Genomic DNA, 22,870 nt, shown 5'->3' with positions numbered 1-22,870 from the left:
TTTTAAAAACCTAGAGTGAAAACTTCACCTCAAATTCAGCGAGAGCACTTTGTACTCCGAGTTGGTGAAATAACACAACGATAGTCAATTATTCATGGAAATGCCCTGAAACATATGAAATATTAAGGCGGGCTACAGCACTGATGTCCTTTGAGGGCAGATCACGGAGGTGCACCTCAATCCACAGCACAATTCAAAAAACCTGAACCGTGACGAGCAATGCCATCAAGAGATATAAAGCGAGCGAGAAAAAGAGAGATATGCTGTAGAGATCGGTACTTACTGTGGCTGTGCCGGAGACCGCCTGTACGCTGTTGTCTGGTCCGCTGGGCTCACTGTGCGTCTGGGCAGGGGGGTACATGTTCAGCGTGTGCTCTGCCACGGGGGTCTGGCCCGGGTAGTCTGGAGTCGGGTGAGGGTGGGACGGCGTGTACTCAGCAGGAATGCCGTTCTGAGGGGGAGCGAACTGGGCCGACGGGTAAGGCTGGGCCATGGTTTCTGGGGGTGCTGGGGCGTCTTGATTACCCTGAAAAACAGAACGATGACAAAATGTTAGTGCCATGTTCGCATAATTCACTAAATGACCAAAAGTATGTGAACAGCACATCCATATCTGTATTTAGTTTTCAAAACACTGGATATTTAAAGCTATTTGGTGCTCTTTTACCTGCTGCAAAAGCTATTTGCCAACTTTATTCATAAATACATGTTAAATAAATGCTTTGTGTGAGTTGTGGTGATTCTGAGAATTTAATTAGTGCTTGCATTCATATCTTTAACTTGAAGAAATTCATCTTCAAGAAAGACTTGGCTAGTTTCAAATAGCTATTTTTTGCCAACTTTATACCAATACACTACCAGTCAAAAGTTTTTGAACAGTAAGATTTGTAATGTTTTTTTTTTAAAGAAGCCTGCATTTATTTGATCAAAAACACTGCAAAAGGAGTAATATTGTGAAATATTTTTACTATTTAAAATAACTGCTTTTTACTTGAATATATTTTAAAATGTAATTTATTCCTGTGATCAAAGCTCCATTTTCAGAATAATTACTCCAGTCTTCAGTGCCACACGATCCTTCAGAAATCATTCTAATATGCTGTTTTGCTGTTCAAGAAACATTTATTATTATTATTATAATTATTATAAATATTTAAAAGTTTTTCAATATTTTTTGATGAATAGAAAGATCCAAAGACCAGCATTTATCTGAAATAAAAAGCTTTTGTAACATTATACACTATACCATTCAAAAATTTGGGAAATAAATGATAGAAATTAATACTTTTATTTAGCAAGGATGCTTTAAATTGATTGATAAAGTGATGATAAAGAAATTTATAATGTTACAAAAGATTTCTATTTTAGATAAATGCTGTTCTTCTTAACTTTCTATTCATCAAAGAAAGCTGAAAAAATTCTACTCAGCTGTTTTCAACCTAATAATAATAATAAATGTTTTTTTGAGCAATAAATCAGAATATTAGAATGCTTTCTGAAAGATCTGAAAGTGACTGGAGTAATGATGCTAAAAATTCAGCTTTGAAATCACAGGAATAAATTACATTTTAAAAGATATTCAAAAGGAAAACAGTTATTTTTAATAGTAAAATATTTCAAAATTTATGCAAATAAATGCAGGTTAGGTAAGCAGAAAAGACTTCTTTAAAGAACATTAAAAATCTTACTGTTCAAAAACTTTTGACTGGTAGTGTATGTAGAAACTGCATTACTAGACTTGCTTTTATTCAGACACAAGAGGTCAGACATGCTTGTATACATGGTTTTATGCATCAAACATGCTCATTATAAGAGGGTTCCCACATACTTTTGGTCTTTATATGAGCTCCACATATACACACGCTACATCTCGCTTCATTCGTGCCCTCTGTTTGTAAACCATTAGCGAAGCACACACTCGGCTTCAGACACAAGTTCACTCATACAGCTGGGCCAATTAAATTAGAGTGTTAGCATGCACCGGACCGACAACAAATGAACAAGCACACCCACGGACAAATGCGTTCCGTACACAACACACATCAGACCTTTATCTCAGGAAGAGCTTTCTTATTTGATCAGGACCAATTCATCCACCTCCCAGCACCCAGATTATCCACTTACACGTGGAGACGTCTCTCCACCCCGCATGCCGAATCAACGCTAAACCGCCACTTTGCATGCCGCGCCCAAGAGACCAAAAAGCCGGCTAAATTAGCACTCGCTATCAATAAACAATGGCAGATTAGAAGAATGAACACAGACACAACAGGCTTGGGTCATGTGATCCATGGAAACACAGATAATGAGGAAGTTTCATGAAAAATACATTCATCTAAACAGCTGTGTGGATGTGATGGGGATACTACTGTATTTGTTTAAACTTCAGGTGGTGATAGCTTTATTCATCTGGGTTTTGTATAACCAGATGGTGTGTTTTTGTTCTGTACAGCTCACTGGAAAATTATATTGTTCAGAGGTTAGTGTTATTTTGGTCATATTTATACACTATTAAAGCATGTTTTCAAATTTTAAATTAGCTTTTTTTTTTAGATTTTCTGTGTTCAGTTTAATTTTAGTTTAAGTTTTAATAATGTATGTGCGTTTGCTATTTTTGTTAGTTTTTCGTTTTTTTCTCCTACTTATTTCTACTTAGCTTTATTTATTCATTCATTCCTTTTTTTGGTCATTTTTGCAATTGAACTTATTTTATTTCAGTTACTTCAGTTACCAGTTAATTTATTTATGTTTTTTTAAGTTTGTCACTTAATTTTTAGATTTTATTTTATTTCAGTTTCATTTTTTCTACTTATTTCTACTTAGCTTTATTTGTTTATTCCCATTTTTGCTTTTGTTTTTTTGCACTTCAACTTATTTCATTCCAGTTACTACAGTTACCAGTTCATTTGTTTATGATTTTAGCTGAATTAGTTTTCTAATTTTTTCTACTTATTTCTACTTATCTTTATTTGCTTAATCTTGTTTTTTGGTAATTTTTGCACTTCAAATAATTTAATTTCAGTTACTTCAGTTACCAGTTAACTTGTTTATATTTTTTAAAATTTGTCAATTAATTTTTATATTTTATTTATTTTAGCTTAATTTATATGTTTTTTTCTACTTATTTTTACTTAGCTTCATTTGTTTATTGCTCTTTTCTTTTCTTTTTTTTGGTAATTTTTGCACTTCAGCTTTTTAAATTTCAGTTTCTTCAGTTACCAGTTAATTTGTTTATGTGTTTTAAGTTTGTCACTTTATTTTTATATTTTATTTTATTTCAGCTTCATTTCCTCTACTTATTTCTACTTAGATTTATTTGTTTTTGCACTTCAACTTATTTCATTTCAATTACTTCACTTACTTCAGTTTATGTTTTTAAAGCTAATTTTTTACTTAATTATTTAGCTTAATAAAACAATTTTTTTATAAAATGTCAGAGATTTTTAACAATTACCAATAGTTGAGAAACAAGTATAGAGGGATAGCCATAATGAACATGCATAATATAGCTCAGATAATTCTGTTTGGAAGAATTTAATGAGAAGCGTTTGCATTCATATCTTCGACTTGAAGAAATTCATCTTCAAGAAGGACTTTGCTAGCCAAAAAAAAAAAAAAAAAAAAACATCTGAGAAGCAGATGACATAAAAGGATAGTTCACCCAAAAAGGAAAAATCTGTCCTCATTTGCTCACCATCATATCATTCCAAACCCCTATGATTTTCTTTCTTCTGCAGAACTCAAATAAAAATATTAAAATATGTTTTTTGTCATACAGTGAAAGTCAGTATAGTTCAAAACAACATTGGACCTCACTGACTTTCCTTTTATAGGCAAAAAACCTTTTTTTTCTTCAAAACATCATCTGTTCTGTAGTAGTAAAAAAGTAAATTATAGGGGTGTGCCTGAATCCAAATACTGTGTTCGGAAAGGAAATGACGTGTACTATGGAACCCCTAAATGGAATAAAAATGAGATGGGAGGAAAAAAAAAATATTTTAATGCTTTCTCTCACAATTATATCGTTGGGTAATTATACTTTATATAAATTGAGGCCATCAGGGATCCGCGATTAATATACGGGCACTGAAATCGCTTTTTGCGCGCTAGCTTTTTAACTTTTGAGATTTGCGATCAAACATGCTCTGTGTACACAATGGAGATTGACTATTTGGGCACATTCTTAGGAAATTACGATATAATTTTCTTATTTGAGTGAATTATCCTTGTAAGAAAGTCTCTATTTGCTTTCCATTTAATCTCACTGCAGTCTAGGGGAAACAAGTGAGATTTCAGAGACAACTAATTTGTGATTTTCCCTTCTTACAGGAGGAAACACTTCGTGACACACTACATACGCGCACACACACATCTCTTCCTCCAAGCCAAACCAGGAGTTATGTAGGCAGAGAGATCCCATCACCCACAGGCCTGTCGAGAACACACTCTGACACGGGACAACTGCACATGCTAAAACAAAGCGAAACACGCTCTCCCACCACTTTCTCTCCTCTGACCATAATGCCACACTACACAGAAACACCCCCTACATACAAAGCGTAGGATAAAAGGAGACAAAGTCAAGAGCTCTATCTGTGATTTAAAGGAATAATCCAGTCTAAAATTAAAATCTGTTATCATTTACTCATCCTCATACTGTTACAAATCCGTAAGACTTTCTACACAGTAGAATACCATAGTGTGAGGAACAGAGTGAAAAGTACTTGCTTAAAATCACAAACAGTTCATTTGAGTCAAATCTTTTTAATAGCTGGGTTTACATCCAAAGTTGCAAATTTAAAATTGGAAAAGCGCAAAAAACATTTACAATAAGCAACGTTTCCATCCAGTGAGTCAAAGAGAACAAAATCATCACTTACTGATAAATTGCCACTATCACTAAGAAAAGTAGGAGAAGCCAATGAATATAATAATTTTCATATATCATAAATTACTTAGGGATGCACTATATTATCAGCCCTTATTTGCTTAGAATTTCCAGACGGGAGAAACTTGGTGTTGTTTCCAAACAAAAGGAAATATATCGGTATCGGCCAAAATGAGTTGAAAAATATCGGCATATCGGATATCGGCAAAAATCCAATATCATGCATCCCTAAAATTACTTGCGCCTCAGAGCGAGCAAACGAAACACAATAAATGCAGTCATTGCTTTAGTTGTTGTTAGGGCCCTATGATTTCTGCGATGCGGAAAATGCGGACGGAATCGCGGAATCCAGTCATAAAAACGGAATTTAACCGAATAACCCAGAATGTTACGGAATTTGTCAAAGTTTGAATTAATTAATCAAAAGTAGGCAATAAATGCAGTGTCTCTGTTTTACTGAATGGAGCAGACGAGCGGTTTTGTTTACTACACACACTGAAGCGGACGTGACGGTCGCCGTGATTTCAGCATCTGTCGTCTCACTAAATGAGGAAATAAATACATGAACAATATCTGCTGAGAGTCACTTCATGAGCATTTGACCGTTGCATTTTAGGAAAACTAGCATTATATCACATACACACAGAAATGTAGACACGGCAACTCGTCAAAATAAAAGTCTGGTTTAACTTGAAGAGGTTGTGCCAGATATATATAACACTATTACTACTACTACTACTAAAATGAAACAAACATTATTTTTTAGGGTATAATCACACAACATTTCTTCCAAGTTTTAATTTTAATAGTAAATTCCCCGTTGTTTGCCAAAAAAAGGTTTGCTTGATTTTCAATAATTAAAAGATAAATGAAATTAATGTTTTATGCCTTCATTTGATAACCAGAACATTTTAAATACACAACACAGACTTTCTGAGGGTAAAAAAACCTTTCATAAGGCTATTTTAAGAATAAATTAGAATAAATTAAGTATGCATTCAAATAATTAGACATGCTCAAACACAGAATTTGACAACAATAAAACATATGGTGAAAAAAAAAAAAAATTTCATAGGGCCCTAATTTTCAAAAGGTCATTTTTGTTAAACCTTAATTAAATTGATGTGTAATTGAATACTTTTCATGATTTTAATTAATCAGACATGCTCTTGATTAATACAATTTAATTTAGCCATTAAAAAGGAGTTGAGAAAAAATAAAACGGAAAAAAATTAAATCAAGAAAAATTAAAATGGAAAAAACGGAATTTGGAAAAAAATAAAACGGAATTTGGGAAAAAATAAAACGGATTTCATAGGGCCCTAAGCTGTGTAAGACAGTTCTGGGAGGCCGTTATACACAAATAGGTAGACACAAATTTTGATGGCAGACTTTGCTTGGGCATTTAAGAATGACCATATCATTTCAGATGCTGTGCAACAAGATCGGTCTGGTTAGTCAGGTTATGCCGTCCCATCACGCAGTCACATGACTTTTTTAAAGCGCACAAAGAAATTTATTTTGCAAATGCACTTCCATCTCCCATTATTCGCATTAACTCTTTCGCACAAGTCAAAAACCACGTCGAGTGAGCATAAAAACTTTTATGGGAATTAAGGGATGTTCTTTAGAAATTTGGCGTTTCCATCACTCATTTTCTTATGAGATACTTCAAAACGCACATAAAAACAGGATGATAGAATGATAGCTAGTGAATCAGCTTACATGGCTTTGCAAAACTGGACTAAATAATTTGTTCACAAATCAATGATCTGTGTGATCTGTGTGTGATCTGTGTCACAAATCAATGATCAATGTTTCAATGATCTGCTTGTAATGGTTAAAAGCCCACTAGAATGGAAAACAATGAAAATTGTACATTTTGGCCTCAAAGTTATCATATTACTAATATAGTGCATATACCACATATGTGTCCCTGGACACAAAACCATAAGGGTCATTTATTAATGAATAAGCTTTCCATTGATGTATGGTTTGTAAGGATATGACAATATTTGGCTGAGATACAACTATTTGAAAATCTGGAATCTGAGGGTGCAAAAAAATCAAAATATTGAGAAAATCGCCTTTAAAGTTGTCCAAATGAGGTTCTTAGCAATGCATATTACTAATCAAAAATGAAGTTTTGATATATTTATTGTAGGAAATTTACAAAATATCTTCATGAAACATGATGTTTTTTGCCATTATAGAAAAGTAACCATGGTTTTTTGGTTTTATTTGGAAAACCAATTTTTGTAAGGGTGGTCCAGGGTCACACATATAGAAGGAATATAGACTCATATGGATCACATTTATGAAACTTATACAGCACTTTTGTGTCCTTTATGAAGCTTGACAGGCCTAGTTCTCATTCACTTTCATTATATTGTGAATTCCTATAGCTGAAACAGTAGCAATGTCAAAGTTATGGGTTTGATTCCTAGGGAGTGTATAAACTAATAAAAATGTACACCTTGCGAGTAATGTATACTGAAAAGAGCTGCCAGGATATTCTTCAAAAATCCACCTTTTGGGCTCCTCAGACGTCAGTCACACAGCATTGGAACGACATTTAAATAATGACAAGATTTTCATTCTTGGCGAGTCTAACGTGTCGAGAAGAGCCAGGAGGGAAGCCGCAACTTGCTACTCTGTAAACGGGACCTTGTAAAAAAAAATCCCTGCTGTTCCTTAAGCAGATGTTACACACATCACGCTGTTTCCCATTAACACCATCAGCACTTCGCCTAGCACATTGATATTCAAGAGCGGGCACACCACGCCATAATTAGACTATCATTTGATCAGGAGTGCTAAACTCTTTATGCACAAGTGTCAAAGACGTTAAGGGGAGGGCGGAAGGAAAGTTAGCGAAAAGACAGAGGTGCCTCCGCGGCGTGGGAAGCCCCCGTCGGCGCAGGTCTACTCTTGCGGTCATAATAGTCGTGCCGTCGCTGAGATTTTTTGGAGGCCCTCGTAAAATAGCTGCTGGCAAACACTGGGAGAAAAAAAAGCGATGGCAGACAGTCAGGCTTAGCTAAACGCTTTGGCCTCCACCCTAATGAGAACCACATTTGGAGGACTGAAATATGTTTTACGTGGCAGCGCGCTGGATTCATCACTTGACTGCGCTCGGCTTCCAGGCAAACACTTAGAAACATACACAGCTGTAAAAAAAAAAAAAAAAGTGCCTTTGTTTTGGTAAAGGGCTTTTTACGACACTTTGCAAATAGAATTTCACACACAACGAGGCTACTCCTCCCTCACTCCGTAGGCGAAAAGTCGCTCGAAATTTCGCACGCGCGCGATGAGTTCGACCGCACGCTAATGCCTTTAAAATGATTGAAAGCCAGGTGGAGCGCAGCAGCACTAAAGCGGTACGTGTCGGAACATTTCGGGCGGTGGTGTTTGAGTATTACGCAGCCAAATAAACCGTTTGAAGAGCAGTGCGCCTGCCTCTCTCACTCACTCTCTCAGGGTGGATGACAGAATCCGGCTCATTTAAATATTGGTGGCTGCCAAATTTGTGAGTTTAGCCACCTAGATCAACCCGAAATGGAGCTTGGAGATGGACTGGAGAGAAACGAGAAAGAAAGAGACGATGAGGCGTGTGAAAAGAGAGAGATAGAAAGCAAACTAGCTGCTGATAAGGCAGCCTGAAAAAGAGTTGCTGAAGGGGGCTCCCTCTTTCTTCAAAGCGCACGCTCTCTCTCTCGCACACACACACACACACACACGCACGCACTCGAACGCTGTCATACACAAGCAACCCGCTCTACTGTGCAGCCACAGCACAAAAGGAAGACGGGCAGGAGGAGAAAAAATGCAGTAATGCGCTTGGTAAGCAGAATAACGCTGAAAAAAATACCTGTTCCACCATCTTGCTCCCTTTTTCCTCCATAAACTAAGCAGCTGCCTTAGTCCCAATCCCTGCAGCATCTGCCTAAAGCAAGCATCAATTATAGATGAGGGTGTGTGTTCACCGCTGTGTGTAGCGAGAGGGAGAGAGTGAGTGAGTGTGTGAGTATGTGAGTGGGAGGGAAGGGAGGGGTGGAGAAGGAGGAGGGAACTAACGCAAGCAAAAGCTAGGCTCCAAAATCTCTCTCTCTCTCTTTCTTCTCTCTGTTCATAACTAATGCGCGACCCTCTGAAACGCTAGCGATTCAGGCCATTCGGCGAGCTTGAAATTACATTTAATTTGGAGTTGTGATATAGATTGTGAAGCGACGTGAAAGCCGCGGCTGTTATCTGTCTGTGAATGCAGAGTTGAAGGATTTTGATTGTGTGCTTCACGGTCTTGGATCTCTGATGGTGAAATAAACATTAATCTCTGAAAACTTTTTTTTTAAGCTATGAAGAGCCTATTTTATTAAAAAACTTCAACACCTACAAGAGAAGTTTACTTGAGAAGTAAAAATGTGAGAGTTTACAGTTAATTACATTTATTATTATTATGGCTTCGTCAATTTTTTAACAAACATATTAATTACAGTTTCAGAGGTTCACTGAAAACAAATGTAATGGAAATGAGTAATTCTTTAAAAATAGATATATTCTATTAAAACAAGTCTGAAAATCTAAAAAGTGAAGGGAAAAATAAAAAATATATCCATATTTTCTCTGAAAAGAAGTCATCAAAGTAAATTTTTGTTCTCTAAAAACAACCAAATTTTTAATTGATATAATCTGAAAACAAGTCTATATATATATATATATATATATATAAAAAAAATAAAATAAAATTCAATACATTCTCTGAAAACAGTCTATAAATGCAATGAAAATTTGTTTATTTGCAAAAACTCTGGTTTAACAATTTTCAAAAATCATGTTTTTCTATCTATTCTAATCTCAATAAAACTAGTCTATCTGATATATAAAAATATTCTAAAAATACAACTAACACAATAAAACACAATAAAAACTTAAAAAAGTAAATTTTTGAAAATGTCAAAAAAAAAAAAAAAAACTTATTTATCTGTTTTTGCAAAAACAAATAACTATCTAATACTTTTAATTAGTATTATATTTATTTTTTAACTATTCTATTTTTTATTTAATTTTTTGTCTATCTATACAGATTTTTATATGTAATTGTATATCTATCTATCTATCTATCTATATATATATATATATATATATTACTATTACAGTTCATTTAAATTCCATACGTTCTCTGAAAACAAGTCTAAAAATGTAATGAAAATTAATAAATTAACAATTATTTAAAAATCCATAAGTCTAAAAATCTAGAAAATGAAGGAAAACAATTCCATATGTTTAAAAAAGGAGTTTACAAATAAAAGTAAAATAAAAATCTGTATGTTCTCTAAAGCAGCATAATTTTTAATTTATATATTCTCTGAAAACAAGTATGATGACATATTATATTTTAATGTATTACATGATATTTATTACGTTTAAAATAAGTATTATATGTATAATCCTTATTACTGATTTGATTAATGTATCCAGTTGTTGTGTATAGATTTTGAATACCACTTATTTGTAAGAAAATGCATTATAAACAGTAATACAAATATATATAACATGTTTAAAACTTTTTGGAAACTTGCAGAAGCCACTTGGCTCCACTCATAACACCGCTACTGATGGAAAAAAAAAAAAAAAATCACACAAGGCTAAAATCTCACTGTGTATGCTTGATTTCTTGCAGTAAACAAGAATGTTTATTTAATCAAGTATCTGGTGCTTGGATGGTAGGTTCTGTTTACCATTTGGTTCAGTTAAGGACACATAAGTCAGTGAAACTGAGTACTGACCCTTTGGCATCCATCAGTGCTTTGGATTTGGTCGGGCCAGGCTTTGAGGTAAACAGGATCAAGATGCACTGTCCTTGCTCTTTCAAACACACTGACTTGCACAGCAAAATCCTGGGCCAACTCTTCTCAAAAAAAAAAAGAAAACGGCTGAGGCAAGGCCTTCGTGAGCCCCTGCTGGGTCCGCCCTTTCTTTCCTATAGATTGGACGTTCGATCAACCTTCACCTTTGTTTTCTCCTCTCGCTCAATGCAGGATTCTCTCCACAGGCGCTCCTTGTGTGTGTGAGCACGCATGCGAGCAAGACCGAGTGTTTAAGGACCGGCGTGCTGCCCCTTTACTCCAGACAGTCAGCTGGCTTCCGTCCAGGTCCGTGGAGTGCCACTTCAGCTGGACACGCGCTCAGCTTAGAGGGCAAACCATTCCCCAACAGACCTGCGGTGACATACGGCTTTAGAGCGGGGCAGGACCCCGGGAACCCCTCGACCGTTCATTATCCCAACCGCATTGAGTTTCGCACTCCCATTTCATATCAAACATTGCAGTGCGTGCTAACTCGGAAAGCCAGACATCAAATCGCACTCCCTGTCTCAGAGTAAACAAATTAATAATGCAAGAGGTTTTGTAGTGCATGGGTGCGAACTATTTTGAAAGTAACCCATTTCCCAGCAGGAGGCTACCTTTTAAACATGCAAACTCAAAAGGAAGCGAAGCCCGGCAGACATCGTGAAAATATAACCGCCTCCCACCGGCGGAAAGTTTCCGTTTAAGGTTCATAGGGTGAAAGGAAGCTAAAATTGAAAGTTAGCATTTTAGCTCTGTGTGCATGGTTAATTTGTGTGCAAATATTTGTTTTGGGATATAATTATAAATTTAGTCAATTTTAATATAAAATACCACCAAATTAACTCTTTTCTTGCCAAACACAGAATTTTAGACACTCGGGGGTGCTATGACACATCTTCTGAATGAGTCCAGAATCTCCCGATCAAAAACACAGGCGAGGAAGATGCAGAAATGAGCTTATATGTAAGCAGATGCATATGAAAATTAATGTGATTATCAACAATAAACAGCATATAAATTATAATTGCCTAATGTTACCGAGTTTACTGTCATTCCAGGAAGTGGTAAAGACAAGTTTTAGTTGTACTGATGGAAGCCACCTACTGCATCTTTTATTTGATCATCTTACTGAATATGATCCAGATGTAGCATTTCTCTGCTTTTTGCCTAAAATTTTGCTTTTGTTTTTTTTTTTTTAATGAAACTTGCCTATGTTCAAGTGTTGATTAAAAAAATATGCTTGAAGCTAGGTTATAATGGATTTTTTTGTTTAAAAGTAAATGCTCTGTTCTTATTTTTGATGTATTGCATGTTCAGATATTCATACAACGAAATATATTAGGGGCCATGAAATTTTAGTAAAAACAAGAAAAAATGCTGGTGGTGGCTGGCAAGGTTTTTCGAAAATGCTAGTGGGGAAAGAGTTAAACACACCAAAGTTGTGTCCCAAATGACAAAAAATGAAGCCAAAGTTGAGTCACAAATATACACGATGTGTTCAACCATCTGAAAGTCATTACAAAAATCAATATATTCTCTTAAAACCTGTCTATAAATTAAACACTTTCATTTTTCTCTATAACAAGTCTAAGAGAATCTAACGACTGAAAAAAATAAAAAAAGAAATAACAGAAACACAATTACTCCAACAAATTTATGGAGCCTCTAAAGCAGGGGTGCCCAAACTCGGTCCTGGAGGGCCAGTGTCCTGCAAAGTTTAGCTCCAAATTGCCTTAAAGGGTTACTCCACCCTAAAATGAAAATTTTGTTATTAATTACTTACCCCCATGCAATCCCAAATGCGTAAATGCTTAGTTCGTCTTCGGAACACAATTTAAGAAATTTTGGATGAAAACCAGGAGGTTTGTGACTGTCCCATTAACTGCCAGGTAAATACCACTGTCAAGACCCAGAAAAATATGAAAGACATAGAATAGTCCATCTGCCATCAGTGGTTCAACCATAATTTTATGAAACTACAAGAATACTTTTGGTACACAAAGAAAACAAAATAACGATAATGACTTTATTCAACAATTTGTCTCCTCCGCGTCACCGTAGCACCATTTTCCAGTATCAGCTGGACGCAAACTGCATACGCTGTTTTCTACATTTATTTACGCTTCGATTAGAATGAAAACAGCTGACACAGAATGGCATACGCAAATGGCGTCCAGTGAATACTCTCCAAAATGGTGCTACAGTGACGTGGAGGAGACAAATTGTTGAATAAAGTTGTTATTTTGTTTTCTTTGCGTACAAAAAGTATTCTCGTAGCTTCGTAAAATTATGGTTGACAATGGCACAGTCACAAACCTCCTGGTTTTCATCCAAAGTATCTTAAATTGTGTTCTAAAGACAAATAAACCTTTACGGGTTTGGAACAACATGGGGGTAAGTGATTAATGACAAAATTTTCATTTTGGGTGGAGAAACCCTTTAACACACCTCCCAGGAAGTTTCTAGCAAAGCCACTAGATGGCAAGCCTACGACCATTAGCCAAAAAAGCGTAATGGCTTACGCTAACGCTTCCGGTCTGGTAGTACATGGGAGGGGAGACTAGAGGCCGTTTTTTTTATGGATGTTATTGGAAGAGCCTATCTGCTAATCTTCAACATGTTTTACACTAAACAATACTTTTGGATTGAACAATTTTTTAGAGTTTACCACAAAAAAAAATGCTGTTTTATAAGAGAAGTCACTGACTTTTTGCGACTGGTGGGATTCAGTTTACGGCACTTCTTATTCATTCCTAAGGTATCTGTAAACGGCCAATGAGTGTCGCACAATCTGACAGAAAGTCAATGACCCAAGGCTGTAATGTGATTGGTTATTAAGGGACACGTGATTCAAGTTAGCTGTTACGTTTTGCATATTCATATCTGTGTATAGTAAATGAGGCAAGGGGATAGAGTTACATTCAAGCTGTTTTAAGGCATGAGAAAATTATTTTCACATAAAAAACATTTAAATATGTCACTTTGATGACCAAAGATGAGTTTTAAGGGATAAAATCTTCGACTACAGAGAGACATTAAGACCACCGACTGGGTTTCGAAAGTGCAACTTTGTTGCATTTTGTTTCGGAAGTATGAAAACTCTTAGCAATATTTACACTAAAAGAAATGTGATACTTCTTAGTATAAATACACAAATTGGGGTGCATCTCATTCATTACATTGCATTTTTAATTCAAGCATTTAACAAAAGACAACTTAAACATCCTTGGCAAAATCAACAAACCCATCCTTAACAGATTAACGCTGCCTGTGGGACGCCTCGTTTTGCATCCAAAGAGGTGCACCGCAGCCCTGAGTTAATGGGCTAGATGGCGGATGAGCCGAGCGGCGGCTAACCTTGCCTTGTTTCCCATTATCATATTAGCCGGCATTAGCGCAGGAGCTCTCATCTGCTGGCGCTTAGCTCCGTGCCGGCGTTAGCGTGCCATGCAAATGAAGATGTAAAGAGGAATCAGTTCATCAATCACACTCGCAAGGGGATAGTGTGCGCAGGAAGAGGATTAGCCGCGTAGTCCCCGGACCCCGCGCAGGTCTCCCTCCTGTCACACAGCGCCTTTAATTAAACATCTTAAAGCACTCGCCAATAGCACTTCCTGCATAGTGGGGCTGCACTTGCCATTTGTCACATGGCAAACATCTCTGCGGTCCTCTGAACAGTGTGTCGACAAACTCTTTTAGTAATCCTCCTCCAGAAGCATCTCCATCTGTGCAACCTTAATAAGCTAAATCGTCACCTGATGGGGAATCAGACATTACCGTGATGACAGTGGTGGCTCTGGGTCCTTAAAGAGGCAAACAAAGGAAGCCCTTTACACGTAATGGACAGCAAATAAAAAAGGCCACCATTTTATTTTCAGGTCAAGTGGTTCTAGAGAGAACGGTAATCGGCATGCGCGCTGGTTGTAAGTTACCAGGCGCTGGAGTGTGTCCCCAAGCAGTTTAATTAGTATTAAAGGCTGATCTGGATTAAGTGGTTTGCTGTGACGGACACAAATCCTGTCAAGTCGATACCAATAACAGAAGAAATCTCTGTAGGATCACAAAGGAAACAGCCGGGCCGCTGAATGGATGCAGCCATCAAGGCCACCTCTGAGGGTCTCCATGCGTAAACCGCTCATCTGCTACATAAAGCCAGAACAAACAGGGCTTCTGGTGGATACATACACAATTAAGCATATGATCATCACTCAAAGGTGAAGCTTATATTTTAATAGGGGAGAACTGGGATGGTTGTAACACTTCTTAAATTTGACACTCTTTTTTTTGGCTTGTCTGTTTATGCGAAGTGTAAATAGCCTGCCTTGTTGGCAGAGGCTATTTACACGAACTCCACCCACGATTGTGTGGTTGGGCTAGTCAACATTACAAAAGATGGCTGCTGAATAACCGCTCCAGTGGTGTAGATGGTAACGCGTGTAACGCTGACTCGATCAACCCGAGTTCGAATCCACCTTTTGTCAAACTTGCTCTCTCCGTTTTTACATCACATTTTGGACCGGAAAGGCGTTTAATTTCATTAAAATGAAGGAAATAATCGAAAAGTGTAAAATAAAGTGCCTCAAGGGTGTTTATCAATTAGGGTTAGGGGTACGTGTAGGGAGGGCTTTATTGTCCCGATAAGACAGCATCCTTTTAATAATTTTAATAAAAATTATAATTTATGCTCAATATGTTATTATTGCATACTGTTTCATAATGTATTACAAAACTTAGGTGCAAATATCTGCCACTTGCACTAAGTAGCATCTCCATAAATAAATAGCATATAACTAATATTATTGCAAAGAAAATACTACTATTTTTACTTAGCGTAAATAGAATATATTGCTATTTGCACTTAGTGTTAACAGCATATCGCTAAGAAAATATGCTATTTTCACTAAATAAATAAACTAAAGATTATTGGAGTATGTTTTAAAAGATTTTTTTGTGTTTATACTTTAAAATCTCATGTTTAATTAATTGTGTTAATTGCAGTATCAGTTTAGTAATTCACAAGCAATTTCAAAGTAATTTTTTACACCCTTTTTTTCAGTGAACCCGCTGCTGGTTGACATGCATTAACATGATTAACGGTTCGCTGAAGTGCCTTGAAACGCACCACGTTATTCTATGTGTTGACATAATTTCAACTGAAACAGGAAGACAGGGCGGGCCATATCGAGCAGCCCCGCCCCCTTTTTAAAACAGCCAATAGCGTTTCATTCATATCTGCTCGGCCAGGGCCGTTGAGCTTGGTAAAGCCGCATTTGACAGCTTATGACAGTCTAAAAGACTACCTTCTAAATTCAATATGAAACTCTTAATAAAACAAAATAGTGATCATAATCCTCCTTACGCTGTGTAGTTTTAAAAGTGTTTTATATATGCTAACTCGCATATATGATACGTTCCGTGCTAACGCGTCTCTGGACCGGAGCCAAAGTCCGGAGTAGACTGTGTGCTCTACCACGCTTCGCGTGAGACAACGTGAAACCAGACCTCACTGGCCCCAATTGAAAGCATATTTACACTCCATGAATCACTCCTTATTGCCTACATTGTGCACTACATGACATTCACCGTACAGAAAATACTAGCTCTGTGAACATGTGACCCATCTCAGTCACAGCTTCAACGTGTATTTATAGCGTAGGGGCCGGGATGCTTCGGATTCTAGAGAGCATTTGATTGGACAGAAAGTTTGATGAGAAGCTGAAGTGCAGGGTGATGTCATCAAAATTGCTGATTAATTAATATTGGTGGAAGTGAGACTGTAAGTTTTGAATGCTTATATCTTGTAAACACAAGTTTTGTCATTGTTTTAGAGCACACTAGGCTAACATATTCATACAAAAAGACAAGAAACGTTCTATTTGATTTCATGGGGAGTAAATTCAAAAGCGATTACACTGATGGCGTTACAGCTCATGTTACATTACAACCATCTCTGTTATCCTCTACTGTAAAAATGTTCCTGTCGGACTAACGGCACATGTGATTGATTCTTCTGATTTCTTAACAATCATGTAATGTTAAACAGGTTTGCTACATCAGATCTGGGCTTGTGGAAAACTTTTAAAAGTATGATGAACTCCCTGAGAAGACTGTACTGTACAGTAAATGTTATGTTTACCTTTTTTAGAGTCCACACATACAATTTCCTCGCTGGCTCTCGGACGGGTTTGGCCTTTTGTTTTAGACCGTGAATGCTTTGGCAAGCACGTCTACACAACCACACACAGCTTTAAACCACAGGCAACCATTTTGTGAGTTGAGAATACCAATTTAAGGCATGGTTTCACTGACAGACTTAGTCTTTGCTTCAGTCTAATGGTATTGGATGATGTTTTTATAGTCAGTGAGATGCAATAATAAGATCTCAATAGCTGGCTTGCATGAGAGCCTGAAGTGGGCGTATTTTGAACACAAAGCCATGCAATCATAACCCAGTTCCTTTTCCCTGTTGAACTCGGAGAGAAAATATGAACTCCTTTGGCTTGCATATTGCCAGCCTCTCTGAGTACATAGTGTGCGCAGTATGAAGAGGCAGTAAAAATGGATCCGTGCCTGCACCCTGATGCTACTCGGAATTTTGGATGAGAAGTACTACCTAGACAACCGCAGATAATGACCAGCACGCTGGTTGGTACATTGCCTCCTGGGCCATCGTTTGATGAGAACCGACTGATACGACATTTGTGCACACAATCACTTTCAAGGGCTCCTTCATACAATTGCAGGGAATGTCATTCCGCTATATTATTTGAAAGTCTTTGGGAAAAAGAAGGTTGGGAATAGCAGTCGGCGCACATAAAAGACTGTAAATGCATCTGACCCGTTTCAGCGACACTTGCCTCAGGGTACGGACTTGACCACAACCCCCTGTACTCAAGCCTTCATTATACAGTGGAAGAACATGAGAAAATTGTTATATGATTGTTATATGAATATATATAGATAGACAGATAGATAGATAGATAGACACAAAACCAGTCATAAGTAGCACGGGTATATAGCAATAGCCAACAATAGTTTTATGCCAAAAATCATCAGGATATTAAGTAAAGATCATGTTCCATAAAGACATTTTGTAAATTTCATATCTTAATTTTTGATTAGGAATATACACTTGTACTGTCCTAAAGCTTATTTATTCAGATTTCAGATGATGTATAAATCTCAGTTTCAAAAAACTGACCCTGGTCCAGGGTCACACATACATATCTATATCTATATCTATATCCATCTATATTACTATATATATAAAACACAAGCCAGAAATGCTGTAACAGTTTTTTTTTTTTTTCAATATTAAAATCTACAAATATTTTAAAACAAATATAAAAATAGAAATAGGACATAAATATAAATAGACATAAATGGACATAAATATAAATGAACTTTAATGAAAATACTATAAATATATATATATATTCATACACTAACAAAACAAAGAACCAAGTAACTGATTTGAAACTGATTTCACTATGTGGCTAACATTCGAAACTTCAGGGTTGACCCTCCTGACTGGCTACAGATTGAAACTACAACAGCGAGAAGAAGTAAAAGCAAAAAAGGCTGGCAGAATCAGATGGCAGGTATGCAGTCGGAGCCGTGTCCCCCCCCGCAGCTGTTCTCTTCCTGCCAGCTTTCCTCTGATACACATCAGTCTCGGCCAGTGTGTTCCAGGCCAGCCGCCGCTTCAGATGAGGAGCGCATATACATTTCCAGATCACAAATTCATCGCCTTCCCCCCACCGCTCCACTGGAACAAATCTGCTTTCCATTCCGTGTCGCAAATCTCATGTTCTAGTAGGGCTGAACTTGGAGGGGTTCAGCCGCCTGTGTCGGATGCGTCTCTCTCTCTCTCTTTTTCTCCTCCAACACACAGAACGTATCTCTCTCTGCTCCTCCAGAGACTGTCGGCCCTCCCCGCCGCTCAGAGCTCAGCCCAGCACGCCCACTAAACATTGGCACTGTCGCTAATAAGCCTAGGTCGTTAGTGTGCCATGTTTTGGGCTAATTTTCTAATCAGAGAGTCAGGGTCACCACCCAAATCCCTCCTTGTGCTGAGAAGTTGTACCACTTCCTTCTACAACACACACACACGCAGACACACACACACACGGGCTTGGGCTCCCATGTGCTGTAATTATATGTGGTGGATGTCATGTGGGTGAAAAGGGAACGCGTGGCAGGCAAAGGCACTCAGCAGCAGGGTCTCGGCCATATGGAGACAGCCTGGAAACTGTCAGGCTCACTTAATAGATGTTATCCTTTGGGACTCAGGAAGGCAGGTTCATATGGAATAAACACAGCTCCTCAGGCTGAGCGTGGATCGGGATGTGAATCACTCCTTAACTATCTTTTCAGCAGCCCCGCTTCTCTCCTACTTTCTCCATTTTGTCAATTTCTAAGGGGTCTCATTAAGGGTGAAATAGACTCCGTCATTACAGAGACATGATACAGAGGAGAATTAAAGGACTATTTTCCTAAAACAGATTCACAACAGGACGTCATTTGTGCCCATCTCAGAATTTTAAGAAGTCCTTTAGTATGTGGCTGCATTCAACCGTGCAAAACCAACATATACACACTCACACACACACACACACACACACACACACTGAATGTCGTTTTAGTGTGCATCTTAACTAAATTCACAAAATTATTGTAAAAACGTATTTCATGCTCAGAAAAATATAAAATTAAACAGGACACATTCTAAGGTATGTGGAGAAATTTAACTCATGGCCGTTTCCACTGAGGAGGCAAGGGAGGTAGTGCCTTCTCAAAAAACTGGATTAGAATATAAAATCATAGTATTAAAATAAAACAACATAAATATTACACAATATGACATAATAAGTGTATAAATCACTCACTTTTCTAAAGTAAAACTGTCCAACAGCGACACCTGCAGGTAAAGTTACAGCAGGAGTTCACGTCTCGCTCACCTCCCCTGACCCCACTGAGTTTTAACAGACCCTCTAAAGCGTGCCGTGTGTAAAACATCTAAATGCCACTTCATATGCAAAATCTGCAATGATACATTTTGTTGATACTGATTTAATTTGTTTGGTAACAGCCTAAATGCATTATTATTATAACTGACTGATAAAATGTAAGAATGTGACTCAAAAAATGATGCACACTTTTAGAAAAAATGGCTTTATAAAGGTAAAACTGCCTATAAAAGGTAAAAATCAATTTTCTTATTGGAAAAAATAAAAGATACCTTCTGTGAACTGACCACACGAATATGAAGAATATCAAAAAGCTGTCCACAGTAGTCCTTAAGATATCAGCACAATAACACATATATCATGGAATTATCCTTATTGATAAAATCCCAGAAAATATTGAGATATAATATTTTGTCAATATCCCACACTCCTAGAACAATATATTGGCGTTACTGGAAAGACTAATTAAAAAACACACTAAGATATAACCACTTTGTTACGTCAAAATAAGACTTAAAATGGCATAAAAACATGATCTGTGGGAGTTTTTAGTGAGTAATGAGCTTGGTGAAATTTAAATCTCTGTGTCTGTGAGCAATATTTACCAAGCTTTGATGACTAATGATCCAAAAAATTCAAATTCAAAATTCAAAAATTCATAATTATGGATACATTCTACAGACGTAACTGTTTTTCTGCAGTACAAACTGTATTTTCTGTCCCAAACCCTACACCTAAATCTGCCTGTCACACAAAACGTTCTGCTTTTTCACATTTTCAAAACACTACATTCTATATGATTCATAAGCTTCTTTCCTCATGGGGACCTAAAAAATGTCCTCACAAGGTCAAAATTTATTACTACGGGGACATTTCGTCCCCATAATGTAGTGAATAACAGTAAACACACACACAGGTTCACAACCATTTCACATTTCATTTGCACCTATCTCAGATCTTTAAAAAGTCCTTTACTACGTTGCTTCGTTTAGTCTCGCAAAATCCGCTAAATCACTCCGGAGTGTCTGTGCTAAATATACTTAGCACAAACTTGAAAGTTTAACAGTCAATTATAAATGAGCTAAAAGTAAAATACAACAAAGAGAACGCCACAGCAGCAGGCCGACTCTAGGGTTATCTAAGCGAGCCGCAGAAATCTTAATTACAAGTTAGCGTCACCGCTACGCTTTAGCTGCGTGTGGGTAATTCTATTAGGAGATCTCGCACAGACGGCTCATGTCGCCTTTGAAAGCATCGCACACTTGGCTTTTTAATTTCTTCATTATGTTTCATCAATTGCAGATCAGCCCCGGATCAATGACTTGTTTGTGATGCGGCGTGACGTTTTGTGGAGGGAAATTGTGTTTCTGTGGGTGTTGAAGGCGAAGTAGCTCGCGGCTAACGCACACTAGCATCAGTCTGGGATGGGGTCTGAGTCATCGCCCTGTGATCACAATGAGACATAAATTGGAGGGAAACAGTAGCACAACAGCGCAAATGGCTAATAATGTTATTAGGAGGACTGTAGCTTAGGTTTTCCTGCTTAAAATACACAAAACTTTCTGACTGAGGCTCAATGTTTTGTTTATAGCATTAGCAGTGTATACAAATATATATATACCCTCACAAGCTGTTTTGAACAACCAGGTCAGCCTATACGCACTTTGTATGCACGTTACGATCAGCAAGTGCACTCTTGCATGTTTGTGCAAACCCGATTCGGCCCTAATCTCCCGTGCAGTACCTGAAGTAGAGATTTGTAGTCGCACATGCAATATGTCAGTTGTCACAGCCGTGAATGCGACAGCAGCATGAACGCAAAGTGCTCATCAGGCCAGCGCATCTCCTGCAGACACTCTGATGCTTGTCAGGTACAGGTGATTTTAATTACAGCCATTATTTACACAGCTGAAACAAAGTGGCGAGGTGGCACTGAACCAGGCTGTCAGGCAGCCACACACTCACACTGGCTGGAGAAAGCTCATTTCCTTGCCTTTCTCGTCTTTTCTCTCTTCCAACCAATCCCCACCCCCCATCATGGTCTTCTATTTTTCCCCCCCTTGTCTCTTTCTCTCCGTCTCCATGCCCTCCTCCCATACTGGGTGAAAGGAACATGCAGTAAGAACATTAATCACGCATCATGTTTAACCTTGGAATCACGTCATTTACTGTTAGCACAGCTGTCTACACTGTATCATATGAAGTTAGGCTAATATATATTATGACTATGTATTTATTACACAGCCGGCTCAGTGGAATACTTCATTCTGATTGGTCAACTGCCAGAATTCGGCTGTTAAAGGGACAATTCATCCAAAAATGAAAATTCTGTCATTAATTACTCACCCTCATGTTGTTCCAAACCCGACCTTCGTTTATCTTTAGAACACAAATGAATGAACACATTGTTAAAATTGTCCATGTGACATCAGTGGTTCAATCGTAATGTTATAAAGCTATGAGAACACTTTTTGTGTGCAAAGAAAACAAAAATAACTTTATTCAACACTTTCTTCTCTTCTGTGTCAGTCTTTGATGCACGTTCACAACAGTACCACCACAAATGCGTTTTATTTTCTTTGCGCACAAAAAGTATTCTCGTAGCTTCATTACGGTTGAACCACTGATGTCAGATGGACTATTTTAACCATAGATATGTATAGATGCCCCATTTGACCTCTCCAAGCATGTTTCCGTCTCCCTGGAACGTTCATGACGTCATTCATCATACTAGAGGTTCGCAGACCAACAGCTGTGCAGGATTGTGGCATTTCGAATATTCAATGATAAGTTGACAATTACAATATGACAGACGGCTTACGTGTAGCGGCCCATAGAAAGTGTCGCTAATGAGGCATCTATGTATTTATATCTATGCTTTTAACAATATCCTTCCTACCTTTCTGGGCCTTGAACATGCCTTGAGTTGCTGTCTATGCAGGGTCAGAAAGCTCTCGAATTTCATTAAAAATATCTTAATTTGTGCTCTGAAGATGAACAAAGGTCTTACGGGTTTGGAACGACATGAGGGTGAGTAATTAATGACAGAATTTTCATTTTTAGGTGAACTATCCCTTTAAATAATTTATAAAAGGATACTTCAACTGTATAATTGACTGCTTTTGTTCCAGGTATCTGATTTCCTATATGGCTGTGCTAGTTTC

General features: G+C 37.4%; 1 protein-coding gene across 7 annotated transcripts in view; it reads right to left on the bottom strand.

Moving 5' to 3' along the window:
* The window catches only part of rbfox1 (RNA binding fox-1 homolog 1), a 324,483-nt gene that overhangs the window by 62,279 nt on the left and 239,334 nt on the right, over window positions 1-22,870 (bottom strand). For 6 of the 7 annotated variants that reach the window (XM_051102658.1, XM_051102682.1, XM_051102689.1 and 3 more), the window contains one exon: window positions 284-526. In XM_051102658.1, coding sequence (XP_050958615.1) covers window positions 284-526 — 243 coding nt within the window. Of the gene's footprint in view, window positions 1-283; window positions 527-8,759; window positions 8,894-22,870 lie in introns of those variants that run through there. The other variant, XM_051102668.1, reaches the window with a different exon arrangement.

This window comes from Labeo rohita, chromosome 3 (assembly GCF_022985175.1).
Source record: "Labeo rohita strain BAU-BD-2019 chromosome 3, IGBB_LRoh.1.0, whole genome shotgun sequence".
NCBI lineage: Eukaryota > Metazoa > Chordata > Actinopteri > Cypriniformes > Cyprinidae > Labeo > Labeo rohita.
Note: the sequence above shows the minus strand (reverse complement) of the source record. Positions and strands in the feature narration are given on the sequence as shown.